Here is a 24,138-nt window from a genome sequence, read left to right on the forward strand (position 1 = left end):
TACCAAGCTAATTAACCTACAACCCTGTATGTCTTTGGAGTGTGGGAGGAAACCGGAGCTCCCGGAGAAAACCCAGCAGTTCAAGGGGAGACCATACAAAGCCATTAAAGACAGCATCCGAGGCCAGCATCACACCTGGTTGTAAGGCAGCAACACTGTGCCACCATGCAGCACTGCTAACTTGCATCTTGTCTATAAAATGCATATTTTAATGTACATGGTGACTCTTTTGTAAAAGGGCAAGAAATACAATTGGGCAAAACTGTGGTGCAGTGGTAGAGTTGCTTCCTTGCAGTGTTAGAAACTGGGGTTCGAACCTATGAGTGCTGTCTACTGTTTATACGTTCTCCCTGTGACCACCTGCCTGGGTTTTCTCTGGATGCTCTGGTTTCCTCTCACATTTCAAAGATGGGCAGGTTTGTAGGGTAATTAGCTTCTGTAAAATGTCCCTAATGTGTAGGATAGAACTAATGTACGGGGTGATTATTGGTTGGTGTAGACTGGGTACAAAGGACATGTTTCCACACTGTTTCTCTAAAACTAAAGCTAACGAATTGCAAGAAATTAAAACAACACATGATGGAGATACTCATATTAGGCAGTATATGCAGTTGATGTTTCAAATTGGGGCCATTGATGAATACAAAGGAAGCTGAAATAACTTAAAATAAGGAATTATGAGGGCTAAAAGTCTATATGAATGGTCCTTGGCAAGTTAGATTAAGGCGAGCCCCAAGGCATTTAATGTGTATATTTGGGGCAGAAGGGTAGTTGGGGAAATGGTAGGTTCACTCCAAGACCAAGGAGACTATTTAATCTCCTTATTTTTGTTCTGCCCATTATCAAATGTGTGGTTTTTTTGCTTCTCATTTAAAGGCAAATGGTCGGGCAAGTACTATTGCAGTGCACATCGATAATTATGGATTTATTTTCACTGAAGTTCCATATAGACACTGATGCTTTCAAAATTTGGAAATCTTGTATTTTAGATCGGGGTTTATTTATTACATTTATTTACACTCTAATTCACTTGTGGTTTTACAGCTGTGTACAATTGGCTGCTTCCACAGCAAGTTATCCTAGATCAAGATTTGGAATTTCATCATAAACTCCAAAATGATGATAATGATGCAAAATGGAATGAATTATATTGAACAGATTACAAAAGTAATTCAGAATTCCAAGAGTTCATGAAAGTTTATTCGTCATATGCATTGGAACAATGAAATTTGTATTTGCTGAAGCCTTACAGGCACATTAGAAGTAAGGTGGACCATGATAATATTAAATCCAAAGTACATAGAGCGAACACAGCAGTGCAATGTCAGTAGTGGTTCGGGGCAGAGCTTGAGGTCAAGGTTGTGTAGGAACATGATGGTCGGTAGGGAAAAAAACATTTATTGAATCTGGAGGTAAGTTATTAGGCTCCTGCACTTTTTCCCCGATGATAGTTGATAGCAAGGAGCATGCTACAGATCCCTTTGGTAGGAGGAAGGTCCATACCCATGATGGACTAAGCAATGCACAACAATTCCTGCAGCCTGCCTTGTTCTTGAGTATTTGATTTACTGAACCAGGCTGTCGTGATGCAACTGGTCAATGTACATTAGTATAATTATGATAGAGTAATTGGCAACATACCAAATCACCTCCTATAGCAAGAATTTGTGGTTTTGGTAAGCAAATCATCATAAATGTATTCACCCAGGAACTTGATGCTGTTAACTTTCTCTACTGCCAGTGAAGATAGGTGCTTGATCCCTCGACTCTCCCTTCCTGAAATCAACAATCAAGCTCCTTAGTCATTGCTAATATTGAGAGCAAGACTCGTGTTCTTGCAACACTCAACCAGGTTATCAATCTCCCTCCTGTACTCTGATTCATTATTCATCCAACAATCGTGACATTCTGATTTTAAAGATGGTGTTGGAGCTGTGTCTGGCTGCACAGTCATGTGTAGAGAGAAAATGGAGCAAGAGACTGAGTGTGCAGTTCTGATAGTCAGCAAAAAGGAATTTAATGTTTAGAAATGTTTTTAACTGTTTGGGGGCAGTAGAGCTGCAGCTAGTATAACTGCTGCCCCAAAGTTCCAGTGACCCAGATTCATAGCAGTGTATCTCTGGCTTCTTAAAAGTTGTCTCCACTCCTTCTTCCCCTCCCCTCTTTACAGCGCCAACCTTCCTGTTCATTGCGGTGTGTGTCTGTATCAATTAAGCTTTGCACCGTGTTAATTTCACTCAGACAGCGCTCTCCCCGCTTGCCCTGTCCCTCGCATGCATAACCGGCTGGTGAAGGAAGCGATGTGTGTGTGTTCCACTCGCCGTTCCAGTTGCTGGTTTTTTAGGCGACTGCCGGCAACTTAACAGTCGCCTGTGGGACAGGCCCATGAAAGTCAGTGCACTCAACACGAAACGTCACCTAATCTTTTCTCCAGAGATGCAGCCTGACACGCTGAGTTATACCAGCATCTGCAGTTCCTCCCGACACATGTTCCCAGATTGTTGGGCAGAGCCTGTATTTGGGGACCTGAACGCTGCTTTAATCAACCCTGGATTCCTGGGGCACCTAGTAAATACCCTTTTGGTAAAAACAGAATCGCCTTGGACAGAGCGGTGGAGTTTCCCCCGCCGCCCGCTCTGGAGGATGTGGAGCTGTTGCACCGAGGACCAAAGATACTAGCTCCTCTATAATCTTTGCCGAGAACGAGCAGCAAGCAGGGGGCCGGGCCGGGCCGGACCGGAGTTTGGTGCCGCAGTTTGCCGGCGGGCCGCTGTGCGGGGTGAGCGGCGGCCGGGGCCGGGCCTGGTGGCGGATGAGCAACTCTCTGCGCCGGGTGGCGTGTGCCGTGTCGGGCGGCGTGGACAGCGCCGTGGCAGCGCTGCTGCTCCGCCGGAGAGGTGAGGGGCCGCCGGTGACCGCGGCGTGTTACACGGGGAGAGAGCGACGAGGAAGTGGGTGGTCGGCGCCCCGCCATCGTGACCGCTACGGAGAGGCGGGGTCAATCCTGACCTTCGCACTTGGAGACTTTAACCAAAAGATATAAATATATATATATATATTTATACCAAAAGATCATGACTTCCCTTCATACTCCCCCGTATAGATATATATATATACATATATATATACCTGAACACGCACTTGGAGACTTTAACCAAAAGACATAAATATCACTGGAGCGTAATCCGCACCCACGTGACCATATATCGATTTCGGTACATGAACCAAAAAAACGATCATGACACACGAGGTACTGCAATTTACTGTGCCATATGATAGGCACAGCTATATATTTACAGGAAAAAAAAAGATAGCAAGTATAAATTCACTTACCGCCAAACCGGCGGAAATGAACAGCCGACATTTGCCGTACATTTACAGGTCGATATATATAATTATACACGCACTGATTTCATCAAAAGTAAGGCATATTAAACTTACTTTTGTGTCAGCGACAAACGCGATAATTCCCGATATTTTGGACCTGTATATACGGCAAATGCGGCTGTTCATTTCCGCCGGTACCAGTTCCCTCTTGTACATTACTTGTATATGTAAATCTAGGTAGCTGTATCACGGTCACCCCGACTGGCACAGTAAATAGCTCATATATGTGTGCGTTTTTTCCCATCCACTAACATGGTATATATTTTGGTCACGTGTGTGTCCAGTGACCTTTAGTGAAATCACCCTATACACACACACACACATATACATATATATATATATATGTATATGTGTGTTAATATATGTGTGTGTGTGTATATATACATATGTCTATACGGGGGAGAACAAAGAAGGGAAGCGAATTTAACTTTTTTTCCCCCTTCCATCACAGCGAGGAATGTGGAGGAGTCACTGTGGTGCTTGTTTATGTTAAAATGTATTTTGTGTGTTCTGTTGCTTTTTATTTGTATTACTGACTTGGCCCGTCCAGTCTTTTGGCCCATCCAGGCTGCCCCCTCATTGCAGATCTATTTTTGCCTCTTAATCCCACTCATCTGCCTTCCCCCCTTAACCTTTGACGTCCTTGCTGATCAAGTTTGCATGGATGACCACATTCCCAAAGAGGTGCGGGTTAGTGCCCTTGTAAACCGACCCTGGTGTGTTGTGTGTAGAATCGGTGAGGAGGTGTTGAAAATATAGAAGAGATTAATATAAATTGCCCCCAATTCTGTGGGCTGAAGGACCTGTTTCCTCCTTTCTGTTGTTTTTATTGTTTATCCTAAAATAATCTTGAGAAAGTGCTCGTGGGGACCAGCTACGCAGCCATTGTGAGTAGGTGGTTGAGGAGGATGCTGGTGATGGCTTGTGCCAGATGGCAGGGAGGCCCTTCTTTTCTTGAGGATGGCCATAATTACAGCATTTCTGACTGCTGTCATCTCTGCACTTACATGGAGGTTGTTGTCTATCTTATTTCTAGTTTCAAATCATTTCATGCCCTCCTCTCTGCCTCTCCATTTCTTGTATCCCTTCATTCTAACCACATTTCCTTTAGTGTTGGTACTTCCAGCTGTCTCGACTTGAACCCTCTGAACTTCCTTCTCCAACCTCTCACCATCTCTTTCTGTCCCTTTTAATCTTACAGTATTTGTAAACTTGCTCCTTGATCAAATCTATTGAGTCAAATTTAATTTATTATGTGAATAGGACAAACAGTAGCTCCTTTATCATTGCTCCCTTGTCCTGCACGTGGAACACTGTGTAGATGGAAATTCAGCACAAAATCATCACCATTTGATCTCTTCCTGTGTTATTTTTAAACAATGGTGGTTTGATTGTTTTTAATTGCAACATTCTTTCTAATTTAATCTGGTGCATTATTTCTTTAGCAACTAGGAAACCACCAGAGGGGGCTCTAGAATAATTTAATAGTATTTCAAGACCTGGATGTGAGTTTGAATGAGTGAATAGACAACTTTCCTCATGGCTTAGCCAGCTAAGTTAGAAGACAGCATCCCATACTCTTAATTTCAAGATGAGAATTTCCATCCTAGGACATCAAAGATCTCTTTCTTTAGTAAATGTGGTCCCCCCTGCATGATAAGTGGATTTCTCACCCGTGGCACCTCTGTATCCTGTAGTTCTGCTCTTGCTCCCACTCCTCAGACAGAACAAGAATAGAATTACCCTGGTTCTCACTGCATCAGTCTCTGATATTTTTGTCACCTCCAATCTGATCCTTCACCTCCACCTTCCCTCTGCAACTTCTCCCTTCCCTCCCCAGGTACTTTCCCTGTAAGCACAGGAGATACAACTTTTACTTAGCTGTCAGCGTACCTCCTCCATCAGCTCCATCCAGGGACCCCAGCAGACCATCTAGGTGACACCTCCTCTTACGTCATCTACTGATCCGGTGTTCCCGATGTGGCCTCCTGTACAATGGTGACACCAACTGTAGACGTAACAATCGTTTTGTCAAAAGCGTGCTCAGTTCGTCAAAGCCGACTGGATCTCCCGGTTGGTTACCATTTTAAGGCCTCTTCCCATTCTCATACTGATCTTTCTGTCCTGGGCCATCTCCATTGCCAGACCCCATTGCCATGGGCACTTGTAAACTTGAGGAACACTACCTCTTATTCTGCCAGGGTAGCTTACAACCCAAAGGTATGAACATTGATTTATCTAATTTTTGGTACCCCTTCCTTCCTCGCCCCACTTCCCCCTTCCCTCTCTTGTGCCTTGCCTGGACTCGCACCTATTTCTCTCCTCTCCTATTTCACCTCCATTCCTTCCTCTAGCTTCACAATTTTCAAATCTTCATTTATTTTGTCTCACTGCTAAACATAGGGCAGCAGCTATCAGGAATTTATTGCATGTGTGGTATTTTGGACCATGTCACATCTATCTGTAATATTGCAAGGAGCCAGTCTGTTATGAATGACAACTAAGATAAATTAATTCTCAAAAAGTTCAATTTATTGTTTTAAAAGAGTACTATTTTACAGTAAAATCATATTTGTTCATAAACCAAGGAATAATTCACTTGAGAGATGGAAATATCACAGTTATTTGGGAAGTACAATGGGAATTGTATTATTTATAATGGAATTCTATTATTTATCCTGTCATAATCAACAAAAATTGAATTGAAAACGCCATTGTGATTCAAATATGTATTTGAAGTGGTGCATTGCTTAAATGGTTTTACATAAAACAGTATGGAGAGTATTACCTGTTTTGATTTGATTTTGATCTTGATATCTTCTCTGTCGAATGCGGCTGTGAACATTGGTTCACTTGAAATGACTTGTGTCACATTTTTTAATTAACTTTGTTCCTTCAAATGTAAGATTTTAGCTAACAAGTTGTACATTAAAATATATAAATGCAAATAATAAAGTGGTAAACAATGCATGGACACCGATAATGAATTTAGGCATCATTCGATAAGAGTGACTTTCTGCTACCCATACCGCTGTAACTAACGTACATGTTGCCTGTGTACTCAGAAGCAAACCAATATCCTTTGCATACTACAGGTGACCTTTAAGGTTTATGTGAAATGAAATGAAATGAATCTCTTTATTGTCATTGCACATGGTACAACAAAATTTAAAAGTCAATCCAACGGTGCCATTCACAAGAACAATTTTAAATATATAAGAAAAGGTAAAAATATATACATATAAAAAAATTACAGATAATGTTTTGCCACTAATTTGCCATTATGAGGTATTCGGTGTTGTACAGTTATATAGTAGTGCAAATGGTTAAGTACATTCAGGATCTTTTTAAGGTGCTTGTGAGTAAGAACCATTCAGTTGAATGTGAGTGTTATTTCTTATTTTGCATTGTTAAGTTCACGTATGGCTATGGGGTAGAAGCTGTCTCTGAGTCTGTTTGTGCGAGTTTTGAAAGACCTGTACCGTCTGCCAGAGGGCAGCAGGTGGAACAGTTTGTGTCCAGGGTAGGAAGGGTCCTTCAGGATGTTGGCTGCCCTGCCAAGGCAGTGAGAGCTGAAGATGTCCTTCAGGGAAGGCAGTGGGCAGCCAGTGATTTTTCGTGCGGTGTTGATGACCCTTTAAAGGGCTCTCCTGTCCGCTGCAGAGCAGCTGGCATACCATGTGGTTATACAGTACGCCAGCACACTCTCGATGGAGCAGCGGTAGAAGGACACCAGCAGCTTCTCCTCCAGGTTGTTTTTCCTGAGGATCCTCAGAAAGTAGAGTCGCTGCTGGGCCTTCTTGACTGCTGTGGTGGTGTTTGTAGTCCAGGAGAGATCCTCCGTAATTTGTGTGCCCAGGAATCTGAAGTCTGAGACCCTTTCCACACAGTCCCCATTGATGAATAGGGGTTTGGGGGCTGCACTGTTCTTACGGAAGTCTATGATAATTTCCTTTGTTTTTGTGGTGTTTAGGATGAGGTTGTTGTCTGAACACCATGCTGCCAGTCTTTGGACTTCCTCCCTATAGGCTGTCTCATCTCCTCCTGAGATACGTCCAACCACAGTCGTGTCGTCCGCAAACTTGACGATGGTGTTGGTGGAGTGGGCGGGGGCACAATCGTGGGTGGGAGTGGGCTCAACACACAGCCCTGTGGGGAGCCGGTGCTGAGTGTGATGGGGGTGGAGAGGTGATGGCCCAGTCTGACGGTCTGGGGGTGGTTAGACACAAAGTCCTTGATCCAGAGACAGATGGGTTGGGAGAGCTAAATCCATGAGTTTGGTGACCAGTCTGCTGGGGATGATGGTATTGAAGGCGGAGCTAAAGTCAATGAAAAGCATCCTCACATAGCTCCCCTGGTGTTTGAGGTGGGTCAGTGACCTTGTTCTGGGTATAAATTGATTGACAAACTAGGGAACACTTAGATTTACAGGATGGAGCAATGATTGATCTACGCCAGACTTCTGGAAACAGGTCTTTTGTAAAGATGTTATGTTTAGTTTAGAGAAACCGCGCGGAAACAGGCCCTTCGGCCACCGAATCCGCACTGACTAGGGATCCCCGCAAATTAACACTATCCTACACACAGGGGCAATCCTAGGGACAATTTGCATTTATACCAAGCCAATTAGCCTACAAAACTGTACCTCTTTGTGGGTTACACAGAAAAGCTGGAGAAACTCAGCGGGTGCAGCAGCATCTATGGAGCGAAGGAAATAGGCAACGTTTCGGGCCGAAACCCTTGGTTTCGGCCCAAAACGTTGCCTATTTCCTTCGCTCCATAGATGCTGCTGCACCCGCTGAGTTTCTCCAGCTTTTCTGTGTAACCTTCGATTCTCTAGCATCTGCAGTTCCCTCTTAAACACTGTGTACCTCTTTGTGGGTGTGGGGGCAACCTGAAGATCTCAGAGAAAACCCACGCAGGTCACGGGGAGAACATACAAACTCCGTAGTCAGGATCGAACCGGGATCTCTGGTGCTGTAAGGTAGCAACTCTACCACTGCGCCACCATGCCGCCCTATTTACCTAACAACATATGTATTCCACAATTAATGTATTCTGTATGGTAATTTGATTAGTATCCCAAGCATAATGTATTACAGCTATCATGTTAAGTTTCCATTACAGATTAGGCATCCCGCCAATGAACCCAGAGACATGTTTCTAAAAAGTACCACTTCTCGGTCCAAGTCCAGCTGGGAACATTGTCTTTCTTATTTGATTAAAACTGGATTCAACATATCTACATATTGCTGCCCAAGTTTAAAAATACTTCATAACTTAGTAAAGTTATCCAATGTCTACCTTAGTGTGCCACAAAGAGGCACTAGAGACTGCACTTGCTGGAATCTATAGCAAAAAAGGAGGGCAGTTGGACAGCATCTGTGGAAGCTAATAGGACAGATAGTGATTCAGGTCAGGACCTTTCATCTAGACAGAATGTGAATGGTTTATGGTAATTATTTACTTTATAAAGGCCATTTTGCATTCAGAGATTGCTTGCTTCATGATGCGCAATATTGAAATAATTCATACTGTCTTTTCTAGGTTACCAAGTGATGGGTGTCTTTATGAAAAACTGGGACATGCTGGATGAACGCGGTATCTGTACAAGTGATCAGGACTGCAGAGATGCACACCAGCTCTGTGAGATGCTTGACATCCCTTTCTATCAGGTTTCCTTTGTGAAAGAGTATTGGCATGAAGTCTTCAGGTAATACAGATGTTTTTTAATTTGTTTATGGATATGTTTATGGATTCAAGGCTATAGAAACATAGAAACATAGAAATTAGGTGCAGGAGTAGGCCATTCGGCCCTTCGAGCCTGCACCGCCATTCAATATGATCATGGCTGATCATCCAACTCAGTATCCCGTACCTGCCTTCTCTCCATACCCCCTAATCCCCTTAGCCACAAGGGCCACATCTAACTCCCTCTTAAATATAGCCAATGAACTGGCCTCAACTACCCTCTGTGGCAGAGAGTTCCAGAGATTCACCACTCTCTGTGTGAAAAAGGTTCTTCTCATCTCGGTTTAAAGGATTTCCCCCTATATCCTTAAGCTGTGACCCCTTGTCCTGGACTTCCCTAACATCGGGAACAATCTTCCTGCATCTAGCCTGTCCAACCCCTTAAGAATTTTGTAAGTTTCTATAAGATCCCCTCTCAATCTCCTAAATTCTAGAGAGTATAAACCAAGTCTATCCAGTCTTTCTTCATAAGACAGTCCTGACATCCCAGGAATCAGTCTGGTGAACCGTCTCTGCACTCCCTCTATGGCAATAATGTCCTTCCTCAGATTTGGAGACCAAAAAAAACCGATGTACGCAATACTCCAGGTGTGGTCTCACCAAGACCCTGTACAACTGCAGTAGAACCTCCCTGCTCCTATACTCAAATCCTTTTGCAATGAAAGCTAACATACCATTCGCTTTCTTTACTGCCTGCTGCACCTGCATGCCTACCTTCAATGACTGGTGTACCATGACACCCAGGTCTCGCTGCATCTCCCCATTTCCCAATCGGCCACCATTTAGATAATAGTCTGCTTTCCTGTAAGCAGGATCGCATGGCGCTGCTGTAGAGGTTTAATTAAAAATAAGTACAACAACAATATTATATGAAAGCTGATAGACCTCGTTCCATCCATTTAGAATTGAGAAAATTAGAACTATGATCTTTGTTTTATGTATATTTATTTCTAAAGTTTAACATATTTGGTTTGTAAACCACCATATTTGATAAATTCAGTGATGCAGCTATTACGGGTCAGGTTTAATCCATTGGCGTTGGAGTATTGGCTTGGAGGCTTTGGAGAAGGTGCAGATAAGGCATAGCAGGATGCTCTCTAGATTAGAAGATATTAGCTACATGGAGAGGCTGGACAAACTTGGATTGTTTTCTCTGACGTGTCAGAGGCAAAGGGGTGACTTGATAGAAGTTTATAAATAAACTCATTAGAAGCAGTGATGGCATAGATAATCAGAACCTTTCTCCCAGGGTGGAAATGTCAAATACGGCACAGTGGCGCAGTGGAAGCTCTGCTGCCTCACAGCAACAGAGACCCGGGTTCGATCCTGACCAAGGGTGCATGTTCTCTCTGTGACTGCTGGGTTTACTCCAGGTTCTCCTGTTTCCTCCCACATTCCAAAGACGTGTGGTATTATAGGTTAATTGGCCTCTGCAAAATTGTCCATAGCGTGTAGGATAGAACTAGTGTGTGGGTGATCGCTGGTCGGTGTGGAGTCGGTGGGCCAATAGGCCTGTTTCCATGCTGTATCACTGAACTAAATTAAAGGGCATGACCTTAAGGTGAGAGGGGCAAAGTTTAAAGGACTCATACTATTACTAATACTTATACTAATAGTACTATACTATTTTTTTTACCAAAATTCAGTACCTCCTGATTGGGTAGTGAAATCCATTTGCCAGTTTTACGCCACTCTGCAAGTTTTTGAATATCTTTTGTTTTGGCGAAATCTTCTGCATGGTTAACAATTACTCCCAATGTTGGTGTCATCCATACATTTAGAAATAGTTTATTAATTCTGAAGTTTAAGTTGCTAATGTAATTTGTGAACAGAGTTGGCTCCAACTGTCCACACCATAGAAGAGTATTGTTGCAGTAGAGTGAGGCATAGACAAATGTCACGTCTTTCAGCAAACCTCTCAATCCTAGCACTAATCTGAACAATTGCATTTTGAACTGATGTAGTGTTGAAGTTTGAAAGTCTTGTTGCTAGAAATTGAATGAATGAAAAGTGTTGTTTTGTTCTTTTTCAGTAACCTAGTAAAGGAGTATGAAATGGGAAGGACTCCGAACCCTGATATAATGTGTAATAAAAATATCAAATTCAAATGTCTGTTGCATTTTGCCATGGAAATGTTGGGTAAGTGTTTTGTATTAACTGGATGCTCAAACACCTGTCATGTTATACATTTTATCAGAAGTCAAATATGTTCAAGCATTATTTATACAAACATTCTAGTGTCCAGTAACACTCCTTACACCATATAATTTGGAAATGTAGAAGCAATGATATTTCAATTCAACCTCTGTTTTTCAATTTTCTTTAAAACGTATGCATACCACTAGGGTTCCTTCTTTATAATCTGCTGCAAATTAATATATTGGTATTAATTTGTCATTGCGATTAATAAATTCTTCCAACGAACTGTGATAGCATTAGATTTACATCTGCTACTTCTGGTTTCATCATTTCACTTTGTATTTGACCACCTGTAGTATTTCACACTGGGTGTCAAGACCAAATCAGATAGTCTGGGTTATTGAGCAAGGGAATAACTGGATTTATGACTGAGATCATATAAGAGATGGGGAAAGGTGAGAGAACATTATAATGACTAATCATAGCTTATCATAGGACGGCAAGTCTATGTGAATACTTTCAAAATTGAAAAAATGTTCCAGGAAAGGTCAGAATTTTCCAATTAATCTTTGTTGGAAAGTGTGGAAAGCCACAAGGTAGATATGAGGAACAGGATATCTTGAGTCATCCCCGGAGCTACAATTTTGCCAAGGATATCGTAATTTCTTCCAAGGAAGATGATCTCACCAAACCTTATTCTCATTCTTAATAATTAGACATTAAAACAGTTGTAGTACTGATGAAAAAGGACACAAAGTGCCAGACTAACTCGGGTCAGGCAATGTCCCCAGAAAACATGGATTAGTGTTGTTTTGGGTTGGGACCCTTCTTTAGACTCTGAAAAACAAGTCTATACAAGGGTCACAACACAAAATGACACCTATCCATGTTCTCCAGGGATGCTGCCTGAGCTGTTGTACTCCATCTCCATCATTGTGTCTTTTTTTAGTAAACAAGCATCTGCAGTTCTTTGCTTCTAGTATTCATGAAAACTGGCTTGACTGAAGTTAGCAATAGTTTGGTTTCCTTTTTGATGCATCTAATGTTGAATCGCACTAAATCAGATGTAGCATGTATTCTGGTGTTTATTAGAAAATAGGATATGTAATAGTTACATTCTTTATATTGAGGTAGGGGCTGATGCAATGGCAACCGGTCATTATGCCAGAACGTCACAAGGCGATGAAGAAGTTTTCCAGCAGAAGTCCATTGGAAATACAGAAGATATTTTATATAACCATGGTAAGGATGGTGAGTGAAGAACATTACATTTTGACGTGACACTAACTTTTAATTCTTTAAATATTAATGTTCAATGTAGGAAAGTTTGGTTGGCCAAAATGGAGTTTAAACAAAATGTAATCATGACATCCACGTAAACTGGATAGCTTTGCAGAATCTGCATGTACAAATATTTAAATAACTCACTGTTAGCGTTAACATTCGCCAGGATGTTTAACTAAATGCAAATTTGTATACACTCTGTTGGAGGTGTTTCTTTTAACTAACTTCAGATCATAATGGTTAGTTGCTATCATGGACCCTTCAATGGGGATCTCTGTGCAGTCTCAATTGTCCGATGTAATGAGCCTAATATTGCTACTTCAGTTTTCTTTTTATTACTGTCATTTAAAATGCAGGGACAGCTGTATTGAAAGGAATACTATTCCACCAGTATCTGACTCTTTCCTTACCCAAAAAATGCTTTATTTACCTTCTGTGTCCGAGATTGAGCTGGGCATCTGATAGAAAATTCAAATTGGCGTGGTTAATCTAAACAACTCTGAAGAAGGGTCTCGACCCGGAACATCACCCATTCTTTCTCTCCAGAGATGCTGCCTGTCCCGCTGAATTACTCCACCATTTTGTGTCCAACTCTGCTTTATGGTTTTGATAAAAAATGACCAATGTATAAACACATATCAGCAAAACTCATAACATGGATTTAGAATGGCAAGTTTAGCACGGATATGGAGTAATTGCTTTAACCTTGTGGTTTAATTTTATGACTGAAATGCAGTAGCTTTAATGCCAATGAGGATCTGACTCTGGATTGAGGCACAGTGACACTGCTAGTAGGGAAGCTGTCTCAGAGTTCCAGTAACCTGGTGCTGTCTGTGCAGAGTTTATGTGTGAAGTGTTGGTGAGTGGTAGAATCTGGAAACATGGAAAACATAGAAAATAGGTACAGGAGTAGGCCATTCGGCCCTTCGAGCCAGCACCGGGGGGGGGGGGGGGGGGGGGGGGGGGGGGGGGGGGGGGGGGACAACAAACAACTGCAGGGAATGGAGAAATGGGATTACTTGTTGAGCCAGTGTAGAATGATGCCAGTTCTGCTTGTCTGTTCTGTGACATATGAAACAAATATAAACAGTAAAAATGTTGTACTGACATAACAATTCCAGCACAAGTACACTTTTACCAAATAAATCTGCTATGTATGAGAGTAATGTGAGCAGAAATTTAAATAAAACAAAGAATGTCTTTGAAGAAAGAATGCTAACAATATTTTATTTTGCCCCAGGTGTTTGAAGGTGGAGTTATTTGTCCATTGATTTATTCATTTTCTTTAGATCATGTATTAGCCAGAACATTTAAGGTATGAGGTAATCTGAGAGTGTCTTTAATAAGCAGGCTTGTGGTAGTTCAAAAAGGTGAGCTATCATGTTTGCTGTGAATAGGGCAAAATTGAGGGAAAAAACGGTTTTACTGGGCGGCAGGCAGACATTTCAGAAAGATCAGTCAATATGGGGATGTAGAATGTGTGCAGTGTAGGAGAAGTCACATCCAGAGAGAGCAGTGATGCTGTATAATGCTGCAGAGTGGAAACATACTGTCCGTTTTCTGACTTGCAAGGTATGCTTTATTTGGTAATATGATGTTTGATGTGAGTCTTACTATTTACACTGAAGTGAGGGTGTAAGTTGTGAATGTTTCTTGATTTAAGCTATGGTAGGAATAAAAGGGCAAGTAAAAGTAAATATCATACATTGAGACCCAAATCACAACAGCATTAGTGGAATATGAGTGTTAAGTAAATTAAATATTTAAATCATGATTTACTTTAAATATTAGCCTATGTAAACTATCACAATTCTGTCACTAACAGCCTGTTTCTTTTCTGCATTTAGCTGTAAAACTCTTGAAGGCTGCTGATCCACAGAAAGACCAAACTTTCTTTCTGAGTCAGATATCTCAGCATGCTTTGCGACATACCATCTTTCCCCTTGGAGAATTCAGGAAAAATATTGTAAAGGAAATGGCAGCAGAGGCAGGATTTCACCATATATTGAAAAGAAAAGAAGTACGACGTTTTATTGTCATTTGGTTCTTGAACCTTGAATATTGAAATCTCTGAAATTGTAACTTGATTCAACCATGTAGCATGAACATTGACTTCTCCAATTTCAGATAGTCCTTGCTTTCTCCCCCCTTCCCCTTTCCCTTCCCAGCTTTCCCACAAGCCTATTGTCTCCTCCTCTTCCTTTCTTCCCCCCCCCCCCCCATCAGTCTGAAGAAGGGTCTCGACCCGAAACTTCACCAACTCCTTCTCCATAGATGCCGCCTCACCTGTGTCCTCCAGCATTTTTGTCTACCTCCAGCATTTGTTGAATATTTGCTGTTGTGACATTATTTTTATTGATTTCTGCAGAGCATGGGAATCTGTTTCATTGGAGAAAGAAACTTTGAACATTTTATTCTTGAGGTTTGTGTGCTTGTTCCTTTAATATGCATCTATCCCTGTCAAAAAGTAGAATATTTTAATTTCCTACAGTCCGTATATAGATGAAGAACAAATAATACAATTTAGTTGTAGGCTCTAGTTTCTGCCTACTGTGAGAAAGAGTTTTCTATTGGCAATAATCTGAACATTTAATGTTTTCATTTTGCATCCTAATATTGATTTTAATTTATTTAATCTGGCTAAGGATTCCATTGTTTAGTGGAAAAATAATATCATAAAAATGTGTTATTTTTAAGCTAATATTATCAATAGTAATTTACCCAGACTACAAAGAGTACTTCAAAAGTACTAATTGAATATTTTGGTTGCTCATATCAGCCAACCCAGTTGAAGAGAAATTCCTAACGTGATGCCGAATTTTATAGAATAATGACTTGTTGACATCTGGAAACATTTTTTAAAAATGTGTTTTACTTGGGACTTGTAACGGATTTGGAGAAAAAAAGATTGCATTTATTTGTGCTAGATTCAAATCCAGTGCCCAGTCTTTTGTTGAGTAGTTGGAAATGCAAACGCATTTGGTGTGTTGACCTTGATTTTAATTATTTCATTCTCAAAATGTTATTAGTATCTCGAACCTCGTCCTGGAAATTTTGTTTCTATAGAAGATGGAAAAATAATGGGGACACATAAAGGTAATTACTATATCTTAAGAAAATTAATACTGAAATATGTTCGGTGTGTCGATAATTGATGGGCCGAACGACCTGTTTCCACCTGTATCTCTAAACTAAACTAAACAGTGTTTTCTGCTTTGTTTCCTATTTGCAGTATCTGTGCTTTTTGCTTTTTCCCATTTCTTGTAATCCTACCTACATTTCCTGGGTATCCTGAATTTTATATTTTGCTTTGTAACTGTTTCAAATAAAGATTTAAATAAATCTACAAAATCAATATCAGAAAAAATAGTTTAGGTCTCTCTCGAATATGCTTTTTAATGGTTTTTACACATGGACGACAGATGGCACAATGGGCTAAGTGTTCGGCTGGCAACCGGAAGGTAGCCGGTTCGAATCCCGCTTGGAGCGCATACTGTCATTGTGTCCTTGGGGCAAGACACTTCACCCACCTTTGCCTGTGTGTAAATGTAATGTAATTATGTGAAGCACTTTGGGGTCAATGCAAGTTGACTAAAAATGTGCTATATAAATAAGATTATTATTATTATTATGTCCCTTCTTGAAATTGTTGGGGAGCGTGATATTACCTAGGCAGTTAAGAGTATGGATATACTATTTATTCAATGATTCATTATGAAACATTTGTTCAAATTGTTTGTTCAATTTCATGTTTCCTTTATTGTTCACTTTTAGGTTGGTTTCTGTTCACTTTGGGACAACGTGCCAGGATAGGTGGTCAAAGTGATGCTTGGTTTGTAGTTGATAAAGAGATCAAAACTGGCGACGTATTTGTGGTGAGTGTTACAGAACCGATGGATAAGTTAGAACAAAGTATAATAAAAAAAGATGATATTTTAACCTGAAACAGATCAAAGATCACAATGTTTCCTGTCAATCTTTGGTTCCATCTTACCCAGACTGGATAAACTCTCATCCTTTTGAATTTAACTCTTTTCCAGTTGCGAAGTTCCTCTCTAGATTGTTCCTTGCCCAAGTTCTAATCTAAACCATATAAAAGAGTGATCATTCTGACACACCTAATCTCCCACCGACACTTGCAACATCACACCTTAGCACCAGATTCATTATGGTGTCCTTTCACGTAGGGCGAGAACGAAGTGAATACATTGCAGAAGTTCTTAATTCCATAAATGCTTTGTAATATTTTGGGATTAATGTCAGAGCAATTGGACTCAATTTCTCACTGCCAAAGGGAACTTCAGTATGGTGATCTGACAAGGAAATTCTTGTGGGGTTCTTATTGATAAATTAGAGAAAATATCAACAGTTATAAAGTCAGTGTGAATAAATGACTAAATTGAATTAGCATAGAGTTCAACTACGGAACGGGTTCTGTAAATACTGTTTGAACCATTCGCCAAATTTCAGTCTAAAGAGATGTACTTCAGTCTGGCCAATTTATTTATCATGAAATTAAAATTGATTTTGTTTTTGTAACTTAGAAACTTCAATCTGTCTAAGTGAAATTTTAAGTGAATTGGGCAAAGTGCTCACAGCAATCACTCAACTCTGCAATTCTATAACTATAAAATTGCGGCCGGGTTTCTAGAATTGTGTTAGTGTGTTGTTTCAATTGTAGACTATGCCTGATGATATTCATATCTGCTATCTGCCAGGCACCAGGCACCTGTCACCCAGCTTTGTACAGGAACTCACTTGAAACTGACCCTGTCCATTGGATCGCTCAAAATCCACCTGCAGACCTGCTCAGGGATGGAGTGATGCAGTGCAGTTTTCGCTTCCAGCATCAAATGCCTCTTGGTAAGAAAGGTTCAGACTTTGCTTGTGTGTATCTGCATTAAACACATCTTGCTTCTCTAGGTGAGAACATGGACATATTTGGAATTAATTTTGAAGTATAATGTCAGTTTATGTAGATCATAATTCAATATTAGTTTACTTTTTGATTAAATATTTCCCCGCGTGTTCTAATTTAAGGTGGTATCAGCAAAATGCATGTATTTGACAACCAGGATTTCCTGTCTGGCTTTTCAACTAATACTGGTGTCAACAGCAACACTGATGTAATTAATGTTGAACAAAGAATTATTCATCGTCTCAATGGGAATACTGTATTGTCACCTTTTGTATTTGTCCTGAGGATTAAACAACTCCAAGCAATGTTAGGTGGATAAAGCTTATTCTAAATGCCACATCTAATTTAATTTGGTTTCCTTGTAAGTTAGCCGACTATAATTATGTGTATCTATGCTTGGTACACATTAAGAGTTTCACTGAGACAGCCCCAAACTCAATTATCTTGGGGTCTGTCCATAGAAGAGTTAAATCTGCAAATTTGATCATAGGTAGAACGACAATGATCTAACTCAGAGTTGCCCCTGTGATGTAGTACACTGATGTTGCAGAAGGCTTGGGCTTAATTGCTGGCTTCACTTTACTCATATTTGTTCCCAAACCTTTACATTACCAGTTTGCATTGAATGCTGAATGCAAATAATTAAGGTTTTATATTCTGCATTTTTTTCTTGCAGTGCAGTGTCAAATAACACTCAATGCAGATTCTACAGTTTTGGTGACCCTTGTCAAACCAGTCAGAGCACCAACACCAGGACAGGTAGGTTCTTTCTTATTCTTCCATTTCAAATACATGTAGACTTACTTGATTTAAAGTCCATTGAAAATTGTTTTGGTTATAAATCTCTCACATTCAGGTAATTTGCAAAATTAGTTCTTTGGAATTGAATTCGCCCCAGAGAAATTGTGGTGGATGTTTGTAAAACTAAACCTATCCTCTTGGGTATTATTTGTGCTGAATCAACTGTGACATTATTACAGTCATCCTTTTCACCCAGTGTCACATGTTGGCCAGTTTCTGTCATGTGTTCTTTTCCAAACAACAGCTAAAATAATAGTTGTAATTTCCCATATCAGCTGAGTGGGAGTGAGGAATTTAGCGGTCCTCTATTATTGTAACGATTGGCCACACTGAAGTCTGACGGATAGATTTAAATATAGTACTTTTCTAGTTTATAATAAGTGTAAAATTAATAAGTTTTATTTATTTTAAAGGGATCGGCATAATGTGATTTAGCCTTCGGCTGAAGTCTGAAATGTATCGTGTATACCTTCTTTGATTAACTGTTTGGATTTATTATAGCTTTTTGCATTACAGAACTATTTCTTATTGTTTATTTAATATCCTGCACTGTATTTTATCTCTTGAAAATCAAAGATTAACTGATCCTTCTCACATTGCTTAGTGCAAAATTGATAGCCACATTTTCAAAATCACAATAGTGACTGCATTTGAATAATACGTCAATGGTTTTTTAAGTGCTTCGAGACATTCCAATGTAATGGTGATTTCTAAACAGAAACTTTGAAAAAAATACCTGCTAATCATTATTTACACAATTAACAAACAATAATTTTAAAGCTTTTAAGAAAACGTTTTAATTAAGTAATCAAATCACTGATATTAATAAATGTCGGTCATCTTAATTTCTATTGAACTATTGTCCATGAATTCACGAAAAAGGTATTCTACCAAAGGCAAAATGTAATATTAACTTTTTGCTCGATAAAGGTGAAAGATGATACAGTGAATTAAATTAAATTTTTAAATGTTATCATAATTATTCTCATTCTTTAATGACTTGTCCTTCAACCTGATGGATTACATTGTTGAGTAATCTTGAGACAAGGAATTACAGGTTGCTGAAAATTAGCTTCTCTGTCAGTGTGCACATTTTCTGGCTCCAGAGGAATTTATGGATCCTTTGTCAGAGGATTATTTACCAACTTTTGGAAGCTTTGGCAGATGCTTGGCACAAAGCCCTTGTATTACGACGCATTCCAAAGTCTTACTTGAACTTGCTAATGAGTATCTTGGTGTTTTTTTAATCTTTTCCCACCTTCATTAAAGAAATGTCTGCTGGTTTTGGCTTAAGTAAAATTATATTTTGTATGTTAGAGACCAGATTATATAACACAGGATTCTTTCTAAGCATTTTATATGCTGTAATGTTGTTATACTTTGATTTCAGTATGCTGTGCTGTACAAGGATGACGAATGCCTTGGCAGTGGCAAGATAACGAAACTTGGCCTGTCCATGTACAAGGCAGGAGAGGATAAATTGGCAAATTTCGGAAGACCGGTGTTACCAGATAACAAATCCATGCCGTAACGTGTAGTTCAACTTGGCAAGATGCTGTGAACCACCGGAACTAATAGGAATAACTGCATGAATCCATCTGTAACCAGACTAGAATCGGAGTAGACTTCATTGTTGCATGAAGACCATTTCTCACTACCTCCCCTTAAACCCAATGTTCAAATATACTTTAATATTTACCATGGAGGTTAACCCTGGCTTTTGAGATGTTGCTTTTCTTGTGCCTTCGGTTAATTTTCAAATATTTGCTTTTGGATCCCACATTCCTATTAGTTCCAAAAATGTTGTTGGTCATGACTTTTCTAGTCCATCATGAAGCAAATTTATTCCTTAATCCTTAGAACATATGTTTTAATATATATTAAGCTGATCACATTTTGTAATTTATTTTTTACAATGATTGCAGTAATTTGAACTTGTTTTTGATTAAAAAAATAAAAAAACTGGAACTGGAAAAACAATAAATTATGCAATTTCTAAATGGGACAGCCTTTTAAAAAAAAAGTATTTGAAGATAATATTGGAACTAGATTATCAATCATATGTTGCAATCTATCTGAAATAATAGTTATTGGAAGTGCATAACAAACCTTTGGTTATCATTATATGTCGACTCTGCTACAAATAATAGTTTAGGCGGCACAATATCATAGGTGGTCAAGTTCCTGCTTCACGTACGTCCGTGACCTCAGACGTGCCGGTTTGTGGGTTAATTTGCTGCTGTAAATTGCTGCCCCCTAGTGTGTGGGTAAATGGATGAGAAAGTGAGATAGTATCGAATTTGTGTGAATGGGAGATCGATGGTCGGCATGGACCCAGTGGGCCAGATCCCGTTCTGTATCTTTCAATAATTAAATAGTGGACCAGAAATGTTTGCATTCCCAAACAAGATGAGTTTTGGTGAGTGTTGCACCATATGTTGTAGTTTGGTTTCAGGACTAGGGACATGGAGGGCTAGTTCGTGTGAGGGATTGTGGAATTATGACAGTGTCTTGCAGGTGATATGAGATTGGGATGTAGTCCTGGAGCAGGTAATATGGAATAACATTGCCAGGAATCACTGCTCTATTGGTTGCTGGATTGATTAAAGGAGAAGGATAAGGGTCAAGGACAAAAGGATTCATAATTGTGTAAAAAATATAGAACAATACAGTGTAGGAATTGGCCCTTCAGCCCACATAGTTTGTGCTGAACATGATGCCGTTAAATCGGGGGTTCCCAACCTTTTTCGTCCCGTTTACTCCTGGCAACTTTAATAGAAACATAGAAACATAGAAATTAGATGCAGGAGTAGGCCATTCGGCCCTTCGAGCCTGCACCGCCATTCAATATGATCATGGCTGATCATCCAACTCAGTATCCCGTACCTGCCTTCTCTCCATACCCCCTGATCCCCTTAGCCACAAGGGCCACATCTAACTCCCTCTTAAATATAGCCAATAAACTGGCCTCAACTACCCTCTGTGGCAGAGAGTTCCAGAGATTCACCACTCTCTGTGTGAAAAAAGTTCTTCTCATCTCGGTTTTAAAGGATTTCCCCCTTATCCTTAAGCTGTGACCCCTTGTCCTGGACTTCCCTAACATCGGGAACAATCTTCCTGCATCTAGCCAGTCCAACCCCTTAAGAATTTTGTAGGTTTCTATAAGATCCCCTTTCAATCTCCTAAATTCTAGAGAGTATAAAACAAGTCTATCCAGTCTTTCTTCATAAGACAGTCCTGACATCCCAGGAATCAGTCTGGTGAACCTTCTCTGCACTCCCTCTATGGCATTAATGTCCTTCCTCAGATTTGGAGACCAAAACTGTACGCAATACTCCAGGTGTGGTCTCACCAAGACCCTGTACAACTGCAGTAGAACCTCCCTGCTCCTATACTTAAATCGTTTTGCAATGAAAGCTAACATACCATTTGCTTTCTTTACTGCCTGCTGCACCTGCATGCCTACCTTCAATGACTGGTGTACCATGACATCCAGGTCTCGCTGCATCTCCCCCTTTTCCCAATCGGCCACCATTTAGATAATAGTCTGCTTTCCCCGTTTTTGCCACCAAAATGGATAACCTCACATTTATCCACATTATACTGCATCTGCCAAACATTTGCCCACTCACCCAGCCTATCCAAGTCACCTTGCAGTCTCCTAGCATCCTCCTCACAGCTAACACACTGCCCCCAGCTTTAGTGTCATCCGCAAACTTGGAGATAGCAAGATAATAGCACAAAAACAATGTTATTTCACTTATTGATGAACGTATACCAGAATCAAACACAGTCAGTCAATGAGAAAAAATATGTACAAGTCCAGAATCAACAAATTTACCCCCTGGGTTGGCGACATTTACCCCCGGGGGTAAATTTACCTCATGTTGGGAACCCTTCCATTAAATTCAGATTCAATTTCAATTTTAATTGTCATTGTCAGTGTACAGTACAGAGACAACGAAATGCATTCGTACAGTACAGAGACAACGAAATGCAACGAAATCAATCTCACATGCCTGCACAATATCCCTCTATACTTTGCACTCCCATGTGCCTATCTAAAAGCCTCTTAAACTCTGAAAAGAAAAACTTGCCATGCACATCTCCATTAAACTTTTGCCCTCTAGTGTTGGACATTGCCACCGTGGGAAATGGTTCTGACTGTCTATTCCTCTCATAATTTTATTTAATTCTATCAAGTCCCTCCACAACCTCCGATGTTCCAGAGAAAGAAATGTCCAACCTCTCCCTGTAACTGAAACCCTCTAATTCAGGCAGCATGCTAGTAAACCTGCTCTGCACCCTCATCAAAGCCTCCAAATCTGTCCTGTAATGGGATGACTAGAACTGCCAGAATAATAAAATAAGGGATGGGTTAACATGGCCTAATCTTTGATGAGGCATGACAGATGAGAGAATAACAAAGAACCGGCTATGCAAACCGTCATCCAATCTGTCAGTATGTATATTCCAATGGCAACTTCTGCTACAGTTAATGTGCATTTATGATCATGGTTATAAGCCGATTAAAAATTTCTAGTATTCATGTAACAAAATACCATGTTTTGTTATTGCACAATCGGACTGCTACTCACATAAAGCAATTTTTGTTATAGCAATTTTACTTGTAACGAACCACAGTCTGAAGAAGGGTTTCAGCCCGAAACGTTGCCCATTTCCTTCACTCCATAGATGCTGCTGCACCCGCTGAGTTTCTCCAGCATTTTTGTGTACCTTCGAACCACAGTACATTCTAATTTATTACTAATTTAAACAGACAATTAACAAAGGTTATTAGCACATTCAATTTCCCAACATAGGATGATTTGCAAAATAACCAAATTTTAAATATTAGAAGCATTGGATTTGATTTTATGTTGCCTTGTATTGGAAACTACCCTTGATTCATTTATATCAGAAAATACTTTCCATCTATTTCAATGTCATTGGTAGTGAGATGTCTGTCTTCATTCAATCTTTCCATTCGAAGATACTGGCAAGATTTTGGTAATTCACCGTAGGAAAGTTACACACAGAGGTCAGTTCAGTTTAGAGATGCAGCACAGTAACAGGCCCTTCGGCCCACCAAGTCCATGCCGACCAGCGATCCCCGTACACTAGCATTATCAACACACTATGGACAATTTTACCGAAACCAATTAACCTACAAATCTGTACGTCTTTGGAATCTAGGAGGAAACTGGGGCACCTGGAGAAAACCCACGCGGTCATGGGGAAAGATGTATAAACTCCGTACAGACAGTACCCATAGTCAGGAATTAACTCGGGTATCTGATGCTGTAAGGCAGCAACTCTACCACTGTGCCACCGTGCTGCCATTTTAAGGTATTGTAATGGAGAAATGCCTGTTTATAATCATAATACTCAGCCCCTGGTTACCATGCATGAATGTGGCAGATTTGTTTCTCAGGCCAGCCATCTTCAGCTGCTCCATCAAGATGCTTCTATCCATCATAAGGCCAGAAGAAGACATTACACAATGATTGCATACGGCTCAGTTCCATTCACAACTGCTTTGAAAGTGAAGAAGTCTGTGCCTGCAAACAAGAACTAGACAAAATGTAGGCTGCTTAATGCAAATAAAGGGTCCCAGCACTAATCCCTTGGCACATCTTTGGTCCAGAGCTTCCACTCAAGAAACCCATCACTGATGGATGCCCTGTTTCCAATGACCAAGCCTATTTGCCTACTTGCCACAACTCCTATGGGCTCTAATCTTTTAGAGCAACTGTCAACGTGGGACATTGCCAAGGTCGAAATTTACTGAGATCGAAAACCAAATCAATTGCACTTCTCTCATTCACATATTTAGTTACCTTGAAAACCCCCCAATT

The 24,138-nt window shown here is 40.2% G+C and overlaps 1 protein-coding gene across 4 annotated transcripts; it reads left to right on the plus strand.

The window, feature by feature from the left end:
• Positions 1 to 2,494: 2,494 nt before the first annotated feature.
• On the plus strand, positions 2,495 to 21,046 carry trmu (tRNA 5-methylaminomethyl-2-thiouridylate methyltransferase). Of its 4 annotated transcripts, none has more exons than XM_055653019.1 (12): positions 2,495 to 2,897; positions 6,483 to 6,612; positions 8,935 to 9,100; positions 11,171 to 11,277; positions 12,412 to 12,528; positions 14,409 to 14,581; positions 14,930 to 14,983; positions 15,591 to 15,657; positions 16,336 to 16,436; positions 17,280 to 17,424; positions 18,156 to 18,238; positions 19,671 to 21,046. In XM_055653019.1, exons 2-12 carry the CDS (start codon positions 6,516 to 6,518, stop codon positions 19,809 to 19,811), a joined length of 1,251 nt encoding a protein of 416 aa, XP_055508994.1. In that variant the 5' UTR covers positions 2,495 to 2,897; positions 6,483 to 6,515; the 3' UTR covers positions 19,812 to 21,046. The 4 variants fall into 4 exon arrangements, with proteins under 4 accessions (XP_055508994.1, XP_055508996.1, XP_055508997.1 ...); XM_055653021.1 differs by having other exon boundaries at positions 2,496 to 2,897; positions 12,412 to 12,519; positions 19,671 to 21,045; XM_055653022.1 differs by lacking the exon at positions 6,483 to 6,612 and having other exon boundaries at positions 2,498 to 2,897; positions 19,671 to 21,043.
• The last annotated feature ends 3,092 nt before the right edge of the window (positions 21,047 to 24,138 follow it).

This window comes from Leucoraja erinacea, chromosome 22 (assembly GCF_028641065.1).
Source record: "Leucoraja erinacea ecotype New England chromosome 22, Leri_hhj_1, whole genome shotgun sequence".
Lineage (NCBI taxonomy): Eukaryota > Metazoa > Chordata > Chondrichthyes > Rajiformes > Rajidae > Leucoraja > Leucoraja erinaceus.